This window comes from Ciconia boyciana, chromosome 1 (assembly GCF_034638445.1).
Source record: "Ciconia boyciana chromosome 1, ASM3463844v1, whole genome shotgun sequence".
In the NCBI taxonomy this organism is placed as follows: Eukaryota; Metazoa; Chordata; class Aves; order Ciconiiformes; family Ciconiidae; genus Ciconia; species Ciconia boyciana.
The window spans coordinates 3,147,411-3,163,861 of record NC_132934.1 but is presented as its reverse complement, the minus strand read 5'-3'; the positions used below and the strand labels follow the sequence as shown (position 1 = coordinate 3,163,861).

At 36.8% G+C, this 16,451-nt stretch overlaps 1 protein-coding gene across 4 annotated transcripts in view; it reads right to left on the bottom strand.

Moving 5' to 3' along the window:
- CHCHD3 (coiled-coil-helix-coiled-coil-helix domain containing 3) overlaps nucleotides 1-16,451 on the bottom strand; it is a 158,725-nt gene that overhangs the window by 91,629 nt on the left and 50,645 nt on the right. For all 4 annotated transcript variants that reach the window (XM_072857182.1, XM_072857199.1, XM_072857206.1 and 1 more), the window contains exon 4: nucleotides 11,052-11,196. In XM_072857182.1, the coding sequence (XP_072713283.1) occupies nucleotides 11,052-11,196 (145 nt within the window). The remainder of the gene's footprint in view (nucleotides 1-11,051; nucleotides 11,197-16,451) is intronic.

Below are 16,451 nucleotides of genomic sequence, written 5' to 3'. Positions count from 1 at the left end.
TCAGTTCTCTACATTACTTGTATAAATCAAAGTTTGATTTTTTTATTAGCCACCCATATATCAGATTCCACAAATACACAACCTCAGAGAAAGAGAGAGATGAACACACACACATACAATTGTACATACAAAGGCTATCATAACTACATTTCTTGGAAGGAGACTGAATTTCCAGCTACAAATTCCACTTCACTTCGCAGGACAGAGGTGACAAACTGTGCTGTTGGGAACAGTGAAATTAAACAGCCCTCAGTCTTCAGAGGATTGTACTATCAAGGGATTGTACAATCAAGAGAATAATTTTTACTACCAAAATAAAATGGTATATTAACATTTTATTAACCTTTACACTTTAAATTCTTCCCTCCTTAAAAAAAAAAAAAAAAAAGAAGCAGACTGTTTTTTCCTCCATGCATGCTGGCATGCCTACCACAGAATATAACATAGAAGTAATACATGATATGACCAAAAAATTTCTTAACATCCATATAAAAAAAAACCAAACTCACAGACTTAACCATGGCATATGATTTTCTTTCCTCACCCTCTCTCTGAAATACCCTTTTTAATTAGATTTGTATACACCTGCTTCAGATACATTGGCACCTATTGCTATAACGCTTCAGCATCTCAACATATTCCAGACATCTAGTGGGACCCTGATACAAAAAGACACGGAAACTTAAAATTACATAAAAAACTCAGTTGTTTTTTTTTTTAATTTGTCACCTGTCTCCCTTTTTCCCAAAATACCATTCCCTATCAGTATGCCTTTTCTAGAATTCAGATTATCATCAACTCTACCAGTGTAAGTATTAGTCTACTTCAAGTACCCTAAACCATCCAGCATATTTCGTGACACTGTGTAAGTGAATCTATGGCAATGATTATGAGAACACTAACAGTAATTGGGTAAGATGGCACTTTTTGATCACGTTTCATTCTAATTTGTGATATGCAAATTCTCAAGAACTTTGGTGAAGGTTAAATCACTCTTCCTGAAGACAACTGTTACACTATCCATTACCTGTTGTAGGCTCTTTGCTATCCAAATGGGGTAACTAAAACAGAGAACTGAGAGACAAGGAGAGGCAACAGAACTTTTCAATCTTATAAACAGCATTTGAACTTGGCAGGGGGTGAGGCGGGGGGAAGGCATGCAACAGTATTTCACAGTCATCATTTAGTTCTCCTATGGAGACGCTAAGTTTCACTACTTCAATAACTCATAGCAGAAACACAAGTCATCCAATTTTATACTAATAAATAAAGCATATGTCAAAGTGCACAAAAAGCAGAAAAAGTATTAAAAAACAAAACCAATAAAACTGTCTCATGCACCACTTACATTTGTGTTTTGGTTAAAGCAGAATATGATATCATTGCTGCAAATGCTGATAATATAGATGGTCCTGCCACTCCCTTTGGCCTTACCAACATTAAAGTCAAAGTGCTTTTTTGTTTGTTTGAAGATATTTAACAGAGCTTTCCTAAAGTATATTTTCTCTCTCTCCCTCATACAAACACAGCACCAGGCTTAAGCTTTCAGAAATCCATAAGGAAAAATACTTTGTTAATATTGCCCTGGTGGTACTAAGGCTGGAAGGTCACTTCCACGCCTTACAGCACTCAAGGTAGAGTAAAGTGGTACAGGCTCCATTCCCTACTTAAGGGTGCTACAAAACAAGCACTCAATGAAAATGAAAAAGCTTTTGTCCTTATAGTCAAGAAGATAATTTTCTAAATGGGAAAGAGATGTAAAACCAGGTGGCAATGGGGCTCCTGAATGCAGAAGAGCTTCAAGTAGCAGATCAAAGATTAAAATGGACATCCACCACTAAACTTCGAGTTCCCCAAGAACACCAGGAGAGTCATCTCCTCCTAAATTAGGCAATGTACATGTAATTATTTACCTACCAGTGTCTCACCCGTAATTACCCTCAAGTTTAAAACCCCATGTTGGGCATAGTTGTGAATATAAAAGTTGGTGGGCCATACTCTATTCATCTGCTTAGTTACAAGGAAATTCAAGATTTCTTCCTCTCTGCCCCCTCCCATTCCCAAGAAATACTGTCACCACAAAACTGCTGGGAAAACCGAGAGACAACATGTCTGCCAGAGGAAAGAAATCTTCCATTATTCCAGGATTTCTGAGAAGTAGGAAGCACATATCCCACTCACTCCTAAACAGGTTCTGTCAACAAACTCTGTATCCGGATTCTCAACTGCTCTCAATAAAAGGGAGGTATACAAAAATAAAAGGCATGTCTACAAAATAAAAGTATCAAATTAAGCCATAAGGAACATGATATGTACCACTTTGTCATCTTACTGCTACTCACAACAAATCGTCTTTTTTTTTTTCCAGCTTGATACTTCAAAAGGAAGGGCCCTTGTCTCAAAACTTGCTTGCAACAGAATAGGCAGAGTCCTGATTATAGCAACTACTACAACAGTACACAGAGTGAATATCATAAAATGGCAACATCAAGCCCACTAATCAATACAGTGACTTTTTAATAGTGACTTTTTTATATATATACATGGCTAGATCCTTTCCAAACTGTCCTCTTTCCATGGCTTGGTCCCCTTCTTTCAGCTGGTGTTCCTAAACAAAATACCCACTTTACACAGTGAAGAGTCCTCAGATAAGTTACAGATATCACAAAACAAGGATTTTCATTACTTAATTATTCAGGTGGTCATTAGGAAAACAAATTGCTCTTAATTTCCATCCCCTCTGTCCCTCAAACAACCTTTCTTCTCGTAAGTCTTCTAATTCAACCCAAAGGAAGGAAGATAAGTAGAGTACTCTAAAGGACAGACAAGGGGAATGTTCGCCTAGCCAAAATTAACCCAACCTAAGAGTAAACAAATATTATATGAAAGTCAGAATGAGAGTCTCAAGACCCAGAAACTTGTTTTGTTGAAATGGAGGAGACTGTCTGTATTATGTTTCAAGACTTCTGTCGAATAAACATGTTTTAATTCATTGCATGTATTTGTACCATGTCATGTACAAGGACAAGTCTTGACAACTCTTTGATTTGGCTTTTGTTGTGTCATACAACTGGCAGGGTGTACATGCTCCAAAGGCCCAGAAGTAATCAAAAGGAGTCTGGATAGGAATATTTATATATAAGCATTGTGCTCAAAGCTTCAAGAGAACGTTATTTCAAACATTCTTTTCATGATATCTTGAGGGCAGAAATGGGACTTCTCTCTGGAAGAAGGGAAGGTATATGTAAAAAGGATTAATATGCTTACTTTTTGCCCATGCATGACAAGGAATGATGATATTCATTTGAAAAGATAGCATGGCAATTTTGTTAGCCAGTCAATAAAAAGGGAGTAGCAAGAACAAATTGGTTAATGAATGAGGGAGGAGAGAGGAGAGTATTATGCAGTGAATCTATAAAAATGAACTCAATTTGAATTCAACCAAAAGAACAAATTGATGGAGCAGCAGGCTTTGTAAAGCACTAGATCTTCATCTGGATGCTGAGATAACACAGTGATTAATTTCGCTTCTGTCAAATATCTTGGGGTTTGCTATATAAGAATTAAAAAATAGCAATGCTGTTTGACTAACAAAACACATTCCTCTCACCATTCAAAAAAGAAATATTTAAAGAGAATAAATTCTCACTGTATGTACCTTACTTGCCTTCAAAATCTTCTATTTTTACTGTGTTTTTCCTATCTGTCAAACTTTGACATAGAGAAAAAAACCAATTAACAATTACATATAAAAATAAAAAATATATATATACATCTATAACACATTGCCAAGTGAAAAACTGAAGGAAGGAGAAAACTCTTTGTATTGTTCCATTGAGACAAATATTTTAAATGTCAGAATGGACGTTGTAAAGGGACAGAAGAGAGATACAGGTAAGCAACTTCTTTTTCTAGTTCACAGGCACTTAGTGACAGTTTCAGAGATGAAATAAAACATTTGCTTAACAGTTCACATGACAGATCGTACTGGGATTACAACCTACAGCACCAAGTGTACTATCACCCACAGGCTATTTTAAATTATTTTTACTGTTTAACTATATCAAGGGAGGAAAAAATTGTTCACTCTTATTAATAAAGTAATTTTAGACATGCAAGTGGGTCTTTACCATTTCTTCAAGGCACATATATTTGTCCAGATAAGAAAACCATTCATGGTTCGCAAATATTTGGTAGGAAGTCCCATTTTTTACATTGCTGGAAAAAAACGTTATTAATCTCTATTTGCATAGCACCAGCTTCTTTTTCACACAGTAGAGTTTCACATCATCTATTTAACATCCCAGAAAAGACAGAAAGCCAGATTCCTATCCCAAACACCTTGCTGCTGCAGTAAAAATGCCAGAAAGAGAGGGAGAGAGAATCAGTGAGAGAAGAAATGTGTGCCAGGAGAGACATAAGCCATCTCCATGATATTATGTTTATTCAAACGAAGATGAGCATGTACACTGCAATGGAGTTTACTTGTTTCAAAACATAAACGACTTCTTCATTGTATCCCACTTCCTTCTCTAAAAAAGCAACCGAACCCCTCTCCCTCAAAACAAAACAAGACAGATCACATCCTCAATATTCAAAGATAACTGCTTCCTCCATTCTTGTCTTTTACCCTGTCTTCTGCAACAGGAAAAAACAAATCCAAACAAATTACTTTTGCCCGTATCACAAGAGTACTAATGCAAAAAGACTATTTGCTGCAACAAAACTGCTGTTTCTGAATAGCAGTAACAACAGTGCATGCCAAAAAAGAATCATGTACATAAATCTGAATGAAATCTTATGAGTAAATCTCAAAAAATATCTGCTTTCAAGGACATTAAGAGACATTTCTACTTTCTAAATTATAAAACCGAAGAACAAGAGACAAAACCACTGTCACTAGATTTAATTTTGTACCATGTGGTTTCCAAACCTTAAGTCTATTTTTCAAATATGAGCCTTTAATATTTTTATTATCATAAATTGTAAATTATAGTCACCAATCATACTGTACTTTTCAGAAACAGCATGGCCCTCCCTACAGTAAGCAATCATGTTTTGCCTCAGGCTATGTAGTTTACCTCAAATTATTTCAGAATAATCTAAAAAGATTCATTTTTCTATTAAAATGATGAATGAGCTAAATGAGGTATGTAATAAATACTGCAGGTTTGTAAACAGACTTCTTTTCTCTTGAGAACTAATGCCTTAACTCATTTAGTAATTCTTCACCCTGGTATTTTCTAGTGAAGTCATCCTTAAAATATGGTTAGCCCAGGACTGTTTGGAAAGAGCAGGAAGGGTCAGAATATAATCTGCTTATGGAAAATAGGGGACCTCCTCTTGACAAAGCTAATGAATTGAGGACAGGAAAAATAAATGCAACACTAAAGCGAAGGTCATCGTATAGCACGTGTACATAGTGACTCGGACCAGCCACCCAAGGATGATAGGGAAGACATCTAAACAGTTGAGACACAGAAGAGTGAAACACTCTATTTTAACAATATGTATGCAATTATGACAATAGGTCAAATTCACTCCTAACATAACTCAACACGCTTCAGCTCTAATATATCGAGGAACGTATTTTGTCTATTGATTTCAGAACTCAGAAAAGTAAAAGAAGAATGATACTTCTCAAATATGATTTTGATAGGAAAAAAGATCCAATAATCTGATTACCACATTCAGCTCAGGTGCAAAAAGTGCTTTTTAATATAAGGATGCTTCTACCAAATTGATTTTTTGAACACAGAATTTATTAATAGACCTTCTTGTGTAGAAAATAATTTACAAAACAAAAAAAATACCTCAGCAAGAACAATTTCATTCTCTAACAGGTACTTCAATGAAAGCCTGGAACAATACGTGGGGATATATATATAACTGTGTTAGTATGGATACAGATTTCTAATGATAGCAATAATCAAATTTTAATGTTATGGTTACAGCAAATGAACAGAACAATATTTCTGTGCCTCTTCAAAGGAAAACGAGACTTTAATGTCATTGGCAGCTCAATAAAACCATTTTCTAACATATAGGGTCTCAATGACAGCTCGTTTCAGTCCAGACAGTGAAGCAAATATGTTAACAGTAAACTCTGGGTCATTACAAGGAGATGGAAATACAACAGGTCCTCTGCACTTTGGGTAACTATTGATTTTTTTACTCCACATTCTCTACGTCTCACCCTGACTCACATAATGACTCAAGTGATGGAACGTCAATAAGCTATTTATGGCAAAGCTACCACATTTAAAGCCACTCAACAAGACTATGCCCAACTCAACTATCCACAATTTTCAGACGTGCAGCAAAGATCTCCAGTAATAAATACTGCAAAGGAGGACAGGTCTGTTGTCTATGTGAGTAAAACATAATACAAGTATTCTTGGAGCGGTCAGAAGTATAGGGTCTTCGACCGCACCGGTCTTTGCTAAAGAGGACTACACTAGTACTGAAATTCTTTCTGGCTAGACTGAAATAAAAGACTTAATTTATTCTGAAGTCCTCCTTCAAGACGGATGGGCAGAAAAAAATATCATATACATGCTAAGGGTATGGAAGAAAAATAGTTTTTATCAGCTGCACTGCTACAGGCAGTTCTCAAGTATGACTTCAAGCACACAGTGCACTTTGTCCTTTGGTGAAAACACTCAGAGACGCTTTGCAAATACCATGTCTCAAAATGGACGGCAAGTAAAGCTAAAGCTACAAAAACACTCTCTTTGGTGGCAAGGCCAGTTCAAGAAGTTTTCATTTTCTTTCCCCAACAACTTGCCCTCCATACACAGTTCGCAATTTCCTCAATTCAGCTATTTTTGTAGTCAAGCTATAATTGTGGGCACGTCTGCATTTGAAAAAGGCCTCCAGGATGGATTTGTAATGCATTTGTTTCAGTCCACAACATCTGCACTGACACAAAAAAAAGGAGGTGAACTGCAGTGCAGGGATGGAAATGCGTAGAAGTAGCAGTAAAGAAATTCTTCATCAGCAAAGCATCCCTTACACCTAACACTGATGCACATCTGACCCTTCAAAATAAGCTAGTTCATGTCACTTGCCAGACAGGAAAAAAAAATAAAAAAAAATAAAAAAAAAGGGTGGATTAACTTCACCCAAGTCAGCTCGTTTCAGCACCAAACATCAGCCGCACTGCAATGGAGACAGCAGGATCACACAGCCAGAGACGGGTGAGAAGCCAGAGGAGATGCAAGACTTCACCAGCTCTTCAGCACACTGAGTCTCTCACTGGCATCGCTTTTTAAAGACTAGCCCCAAATGCTGCGGGATAAGGAAAGTTAGGCTATGTCTGAAATACTCCTCAAAGTCAATGACATCTGAAGGCATTACTAAAGCAATCAACAGCAGCTGGATTTATTTCTGCTGAATTAAGCATCAACAGTTGAACAAATCCTCACACTGACTCCACGAGGGATTTCGAGGGCTTCGGTCAGGGTCTGGAAATTCCACTCTAAATTGTAATTCCTACCTTGGTTGGTACAAACATCAGAATTACTCGTTTGTAAACCTCTGGCTCGCCCCCAAAATTGTTTTTGAAGCAGCTGACATCCCATCAGCCACTTTCCAGTCCACTTCTACTGAGGGAGCTTTCCCTAACAGCTTACACGGCACATAAGTAGTTCAGCTATCATTAGCTCATCTATCATCTCTAAGTTTCTTTCAGAGCTTTTATGAATACCATCCAGGCTTGAAGAGCTGTTATTGGCAAAACTGTCCATTTTCCCTTAACATTTTCTACAGAAACTTCACATCTCAGTCCTTGTTTGAGGAGATCTCTGCAAAGTTTTGTCATGAAAACTTTCAGAAGTTCCTCCACTCTGAAGAGACATGAAAAAAAATTAATTCAGGGTGTTTTGCTGCTATGGCCTCATCTCTTCTGCATGCTGCTCGTACTCCCTGATCTTCTCCTGGGTCTACAGTCTTTGGCAGGATCCCTGTTCCACGGTGGGTGGGTGTGCGTGGGCGTACACACACGTGCGTGTGTGTGTGTGTGAGCTTTTATACCTTTTGTTAATTGTTCTTTTAAATCCTTTTCGTCATACTTTACAGGTTTTGGAGGGTTGGTTTTTTAACTTTTAGCCTAACAAGTGTCACAATCCTACTCATTCTGCTCACTTAAGAATTATTTCAGATTTTTTTTAAGGATGCCCTCCTCCTTTGCCTGACCTTGCTGTCCAAGCTCTGCAGACTTCTTTTAGGTTTCTTTTTTTGAGAAGTGGAATACTTTTGCTTAAAGAGACAAATGACAATGTTCTGTAGTTCTTGTCACCTGCAAACCTTTTACTCTTTTAGCTGTTCATTTTAGCTTCATTTTATCAAGTTTTTTTGTTTGTATGACGAGTTAATGCTAACTTTTGAGTTGTTAAAAGTTTCTTCTCTCTGCAGCTAAGCAGCAGCTGGTGTTAAAATTGTTCAAGAATGGCAAATATTACTTCAATCTAACAATTTTATGTCTATTTATTACAACTGAATTAGCAGCCTTTATAAAGAAAAAATAAAATTCTTCCTTTCTAACCATAATTTCTTTTCCTGTGCACTATTTAAACAATTTAGCAGCAGCAAAGGAATTAATTTTGTAGATAATGCAGCTGACATTTCAGAAACACTCTTCTTTTCTCCAAAAAGAATCTGACAAGCCAGATCAAGTCCGGGCTACGTAAGATACAAATCTACCGTAGCAGTTTACTGGAACATGGAATTACTCATTCTACCTGACAAATGGTACACACAGATACATCCCCCTCGTGTTACAGATTTTACAAATTCAGCTTGGATACATGAAACAAATAAACAGCTAGCATAAGCAGTGAAGCCAGGGGAATAAAAACTGACCAGTTACAGGAAAATAAAGGAGGTAACTTATAGAAGGATTTGCAAGGAAGGTGAGAATTACTCAATGTTTTAGTATTTAGACTCATTTTAAGGAAACAAACACACAAAGCCTACTTGCTACTTTGCAATCTTACAGTACACTTCAGAGAATGAACAAACTGTAGTGGAAATGACAAAATTGCAGTAGTAATAGCAAATGTGCGTAGCAATTTACACCAGAGAACCTCAAGATATTTTAAAATTTCACAGATCGAAACAGTAAGACAATCAAAAATGAGATGACTACGCCAGGATACATAAGTCACTAGCAGAGTTCAGATACCTTGCTTCTCTTCTGATGTGCAATATCTATGCCCTGACATGCCTATGCTTCCACAAAAGCAGGTTTTTCGTAATCAGCTCTAAAATGCCAGGCAGCGATGCCGTCACCACGGAAAGGCAGCAAGTCATGCCGTCCTCCACGTGAGGGGACATCCTGTAGGATTTGAACGCGTTTCCTTCATTTCATTAGCACCGTTTGTCTGTTCTTCCAACTCAACATGCAGCGACGCCACACACCTTGAAACACCACTCCCCAGCCTGATAAGGTTCAAAATTAGTTAACAGCAATTCCCGATTGCTTCACGTAGGCAGTGGTAACTTAAATATTCTAGAGTAAGTAAAAATTAACAATAAAATTGACCTAATGGCTAAATAAACCAGTTTGATATCCATAATAAGAAATCTCTCAAGCGTTTGGCTGATGAGAAAAGTATCATGCGCTTCTCAAAAGCACCGTGCTAACTACGGTATTAAGTGAAAGATGCAAACCCCCTGGTAACTATGCAAATAATATTCCCCATTATAAATCTTCAGCTCCTCATTAGGCTGAGGCCACAAAACCCTTGTCTCTCCTGCACAATATTAAGAATCCAAGGGTTTACAGCATAAGACTAACGCTGTACCTTGGTCATAATTCCTCTCCATTTTCCTTTGTTCCCATATTTTAAAATGACAAAATATTAAACATTTGTTTACCATACTGTAATTATTCTTCAACAATAACATTACCATAGAGGTGAAAAAGCATTGGGAAACTTCTGCCTAAGGTACTAACACTCAGGTGTACTTAGATGAAATTTGTCTGTTTTTAAATTGTGATTTGGAAAAATTACATGGGCAAAAGATTTTTACTTACACAGCATAGATAAAGCTACTGCTTATTGAATTGATTGGTTTACTACATTACCAACCAATAAACCTTCGAAAGCTTTGATTTTATTTCAGATACAGAGGGCCAAACAAATATTTATATAGATGCTGACATACGTAATCCCGTTTATTTTAATAGGAATGCTCACATAAGTATTTTAAACCTTTTTTCTTGAAAATATCAATTTGTTTACTATTTATACTCAAATAATTAAAAAAAAAAAAGACATATTCATACCTCAGAGAATAATAATTACAAAGAAGAGTCAATACATACTCAATATAGCAAGCAACTGCTAAATATAAGAAGTTATAAATCTGCCAGACATTTGAAATGGACCGAAATATATAGTGTCAGTTTTTAGAGGAAAACAGCCAGCCATATTTTACAGCTTCCTTGTCAGGAAGTTTTTATACACCAGCTGTAATGAAACATGATTCTTTGATACAGAATTTTTCACTAAGCTGGTTCCAAGGTTTGAGATAATCATCAAGAGTTAAGACTTTTTGTTGTTGTTTTCTACCACATATGAGACTTCAAAACCGATACTTTTTTAATTCTTACTGTTAGCTAGATTCCTACCCAGAAATATTATGGACTACCTTTAAATATGAAGTAACTAATTTCTAGGGAAGTTCTCCTGTATTCTGTAACTTCTTAACATAGAATAACCAAATTTAGTAAATAGCCCTAGACTATCATAATATTCTTCCACCCTCCAAAAAAGGTATTTAATATTATCCACACATACAGGAAGACATACTGTATTTGCAACCTGCAGAAAGGTTAGGCTCTTTCCAATCAGCTATTCTTAAGACAGGGATATTTGACAAAAAAAGAAATAAAATAAAACAACATAATATTAACTAGTAATAAAGGTGGGAGGGAACACACACACTAAGAGATCTGCTCTCCTCTTCTACCAATAGTTTGAAACAAGTCTGAAGACATGGTTGTCTGAAAAATCTGAGACTTCTATAAATGTGTCTGAACTTACAAAACGCTGTGCCTTCTGACGCTCCTCTTCTGTCGCAGCTCTCTCTCGAAGAATGGCTCGAGTCAAATGTTCATTTGGAGAAATCCTTTCTCGTTCCAGAAGTTTGCCAAACTCATCACGTACGTACATTTGTTCTTGTTTCAATCTACAGAAGGTGGAGGGAAATTTAGATTGAATGTATATTTTCCAAATGTAGTTTAAAAGGACATAGGCACAGTCACTTTAAAAGCAGCCACTGGAATGAATTATGATCGGCTTAAAGCCACCTGAACATGAATATTCGCTAAAAATTCCAGAAGTCTATTTCAAATTAAACTGTCAATATCAGAATACACAAATTTAACAAGTCTTAGTAACACTATTAAATCACACAAAATACAATTTGTTCAAGAGCTTTATGAAAATATATCTTTAAGTAATAAGAATATGCACAAAGCTCTGTTGGTTGGCTGGTTTTGTTCTGTTTTTAAGGAAGACTTTTCCCAGGAAAATCCCTCTCTCCACCAGCCAGTGGGCACCCCACTTACAGCTAAAAGCTCTGTTCTTTTCTGCAATGGGATAATGCTTTCCTATCTGTGGACATACCATAAACCCAAATACTGCATCTATTTACCAAGCTGCAAAAAGACCGAACAACCATAATGAACCTTTCCCAGTGATTTGAGAGGATGAGATGAAAATAGCTATTGAACTTGTTGCAACACAGTTAATAAAAGGCAACTCCAGTCCCAGAAAATTCTCAACATTTATATGTCAGAAACCATAAACATCTTTGAAATCTTCACTATAGTACTTGATACAAGCACACCATATCTAATTTTCATGAAAATACATAGATATAAATTGTTTAGCTAAAAAAACGTAACTGTTGCATGTATGTTGTGACACTGAACACAGAGTCAGCATTAGGGAACTCAGAATAGTAATGGCAGTATCAAACACTGGTTTTCAAATAGATTTTTGAAAGAGTGATGGAGAAGAAGCTTAAGTATTCTCAGTGCATTTATACGTTGTCAAGGGACCTTCAGAGAACAAATCATAATGAGTAGGGTCACTTTGTAAAAGGTACTAGCATTGCAGTACATTAGATTCTTCCCTAGGGAAAATATTTAAGTGAGGTGGGAAGGAAAAAAGACAATTACAAGATGTATTACTTCTGTGCTCAGACACAACCCTCTGAAACACAGCAACCAACTGGGAATCTTTATAAAAAGTTTATTAAGCAGCATCTTCAATTACTCTAGCAAAAAAGTCAGATTATGCAGACATGGACCAAATTCCATTAAGTGATTTCCCAAGGTCCCCCAAATTATTCCAGCAGCATTGATATAACAAATCTTTTACACAATCAATGGTACAGTCAAAACACACTGGTTGTCTCTTCGATTGGAGAAATCATGTTTTGTCTAAAAAGAAAAAAGTGTCAAAATAGAAGTCTCAGCAGCTTTTTCTTGCGAGAGACAGCAGAGAAAGCATTTAGCATTTCCAGAGACTGAAGTAAGCTCCTTCCTCATCCTTTCTGAATTTTACTTCCCACAAGTGGTTTTTCCCTAAAAATGTCTCTTCTTTATGCAGACTGTACCTAGTAGAGTAATTAAAATATATGAAATCAGATAATATCTGAAAAAGGCTGCCAGAGGTTTCCACATTACAAACTCTCCAAAATAAAAAAATAATTTAAAAAACCACACTTAAATATTTACATCTAATTCTTAGCAAATTATTCCCGTATTTGACATGAGCTCAGTTCGTCTTCTCAAGTCTTCTTCTTCTTGCTCCCGGAATTACAAACTTTCCCAAGGTCTCCTCTCAACCTCTCTTGCAAAAAGAAGAAAGTCAGTTTTCCTAACACTTAAAAATAATGGGCTCCTAAAGTCAAGATAAACCCTTTGATGGCTTAACCTGACTGCTGTTACATTCAGCTTCCCTGCTAAGTACACTACAGAGGGACGGGATGTTCTTTTCTACTTTTGCCAAAACTCCACGTGTCCTTTGCTCCAAACTTGCTACAAGACGATGACCCACAATCTCGTCTACATTGGCGAGTCATCTGACTCCCCACCCTACAGCGAGCCATTAAAAAGCTTTTCATCAGCAGCTCTGACATCCCACAGAATTAGCAGACAATAAAACAGCGGTGGGTACGGCCACACCAGTGACAGAAGGGATGGCTATATAATGCTGGTTTCCCACAAGCAGAGAACTCAGAGCAAGACTTGCTATTTCAACCTTGACCACCCCATTTAAAATTAGTCCAGGTATCTCAATTCTACCTTCTAGCCATTCTAGTTTTGACTGTCTTCTTGGCCATGAACAGCTGTATCCTACCACAGCAAGAGAGGAAAGGATGGGGATAGGACACACAAAATTGGCACCTATAAAATCCCTGCCGAAGTTGCACAACCCTACACCCAGTCCTACAAGTTACACGGTGTACTTGGAAACCAGTGATAAAAATCCCATATAAAGGATTCTGTGCCATCCTTTGTTGCATCTCACGGTCATTGCCAAACTGATCCCCCAAGGAACTTCCATCACAATGGAGTAAGTGATAGGAGGGCAGGGAAAGTCCCTCACTTCCAACTGCCACCTTTGGTAATAATGCATTGTATGTTTTTAACAAATTACTATCCCCCCACCTCCTCTTTCCCCACTCCATGTGTAAAATGATATTACCTAACACTTAAGTGATGTGTTCTTTCCCAATATATGAAGATGAAAAACAATATTTAATAGTAGCTTGCTCATTGATACCAATACAAATAATGATGTGAAATCTTTCCTTTTTTGATGTATTTTATCTATGTTGTTCACAACAGTTCATCCAAATTCAGTTTTCTTAGTTACAGACCGCCCTTCTTCCTTAAAGTCGGATTTCTTGATGTCTTCAAAAATGCACTTATGGTAAGTCAGTATAAATATCCAAACACCAAACTTAAGCATTTACCGGGTCATCAGGTAGTTAACAGTTTTGCAGCTAAGCAGTAATGCCTTGCATAAATTGATCAACTTCATCCAAAACAACAACCAAAAAAACCAAACCCCAAACCTTACTGCTGTCCCTATTCCACCTGCAAGGCTGTGGCAGAAGTTCATCTTCTGGAGATTTAAGAATGTTCTTGTAATCTCCAAACTCAATTTATACTTGCCCTATTTAAACACATTCACTTTGGGGACAAAGATCATTTTAAGATAACAGCCTCATCCGCTTTTCCATCTTCTGTTTTTCATGCAAACAAAATCCCCGCTTTCAGCCTTTTATAAGAAATGTTGTTTCCCTGATGAACCCATCAGCTCTTCCCTGCAGCTGTTGCAGAACTACATGCTCCATTTCCAGAGGATTTCACTTTGGTGATTAACTAATACTTCCCAGTTTTTTTATTCCCTGCTATTTCTAGATAGAAGATTTACAGTGCCAAAACATTTGTTAGTTTGTTAGCAGAAGGACCTAGCACTTTCATGCCACTCATCAGTTAGGAGGAGTCAGTCATTTATTTCCTCACATAAGACACCTTAACCTTTCTTTTGAAATAGTATCACTAAATTTTGTACCACATGCATCTTTCGGAAATAAAAATATGAACATTAGTTCCAAGACTGCTTTCCAAGAAATCCCATTACCAACTACCTTCCGGAGTAATACTCTCCATTTACCATTTGCAACAAATCTCCACCTTCTCCAGTTTAACCAGTAATTTTCTAAAGATGCCAAGTATTTTAGTAGCCACTGACAAGATTAGGCCTACTGTGTTTCTGTTGTTTTAAAGTAGCTATGTTCTTATGTTGGGGGAATGAAATTATTTAATTCTCTGCTGCTATTTCCCTTTAGTAAAGGTGTATTTTGACTCTTATTTTCCATTCCCTTCTATGGCAGTAACAGAGCTTCTCTTCAAGATTTGTTACATCTTTGCCACTAATTTTACTTCCATAGCTTCTGAGCTATCTGGATTGCCTTCTACTCCCCCAAAAACACCCATCTTTGGTAAGTGAAAAAAAAAAAAAACCAAAAAATCATCTATTTAGTTTAAAACATACCAGAGTAAAGAAAATGAAAACTTCCACTTGACTTTTAGCAATTCTCATTGTGACTTCTTGGCTTCCTTTGGCTCCATGACTTTTGGCATAAAGGTTTCTTTGCATATCCATCTGTCTTGCAGACCTTTTGATCAACTGCAATCCTTTTTGAAGACAGCTCTTCCACCACACTATTTGGAGCTCTTTCCTACATGAATTTTCTTCTTGTCTGGCTCTGAAATACTAGAGAGTTTTCACAGCTTTGTCTTTTCAATTCTTGGATTTTGTCTTTGAATTTCCAACTCTCCTCTACATGAAGAGTTTATCAGCTCTTCATTTCAACTGGCTTAACTAGATGCCTCCCATCATCAAGACCTACTTGCTGGTGTCACAAAGCAATCCTGCAATTCATGTGCTCATCTCCAGAAGCAAAAGATTCCTCCTTCACTAGAGGCTACCTGCAAGCCACCATAGTTCCCTGTCTCACTGTGTCTAATAAGCTCAAGGGCTTGGCAACGCCTGTGTATCCAGCTTTGCCGATGTCTTTAGGAGTACTTTTATTAAACTCCTAGACCAGGTCACCTCAGTTAAAGAAAGTTGTACAGCAAACCTCTTACTGATTTTTGTTTTCTTCCTTGTGTGGCATTCTACCAGAAAAGAAATTTATACTATTTCATGATCAGATTTTAGACAATTTAGGCCAAAAAGGTACTTGTTTTATGTTCTTCAAAAACATCCAACTGCCTTGCTTATGCAGCACCTTAAAGCAAAAATTTAAAGTCTTTCCTATCTATTCTAATCCTCATTCATGTGATCAGGAATTTATCTCATCGTACCTACCGAATAAAATGTAATGAGTTAAATGTCTGAAGCGCCCACTAGACTTCTTCATTTAGGGCAACTTTTGTTCACAAAAAAGTCCTAAATACCCATCTCAACTGATTTAAATTCACCAGAGTTTTAACAAAAGAAGTAGGATTTTGAAGTAATTTTCATTTATTTGAGTTACATAATTGGGTGGCTTGTAGGAGCTTAACGAAACAAACACAAGGCAGATACGTACTGATCTCAAACATTTGCTTGCATCAACTTACAGTAGTTTTCTTCCTTGACATTACAAATTCATTTTCCTGGCATTCAGCATGTACCACTGCTGAATAAAGGCAAACATCAGCTAAATCTACAGTAATAAATTATATCATTATCAAGCCAAAAGTAAAAATATAAATAGAGATGCACATCTGCAATTTATAAGGAGTTAAATAGCACAACTTGTCAGTACAGTCCACTACTCCAACAATTCTACATAAATCGACCACTTAAAATGACATTTTTAATTACAGCAAATATAAAGGCTCAATATAATGGTTCTCACGTTTAAGCACA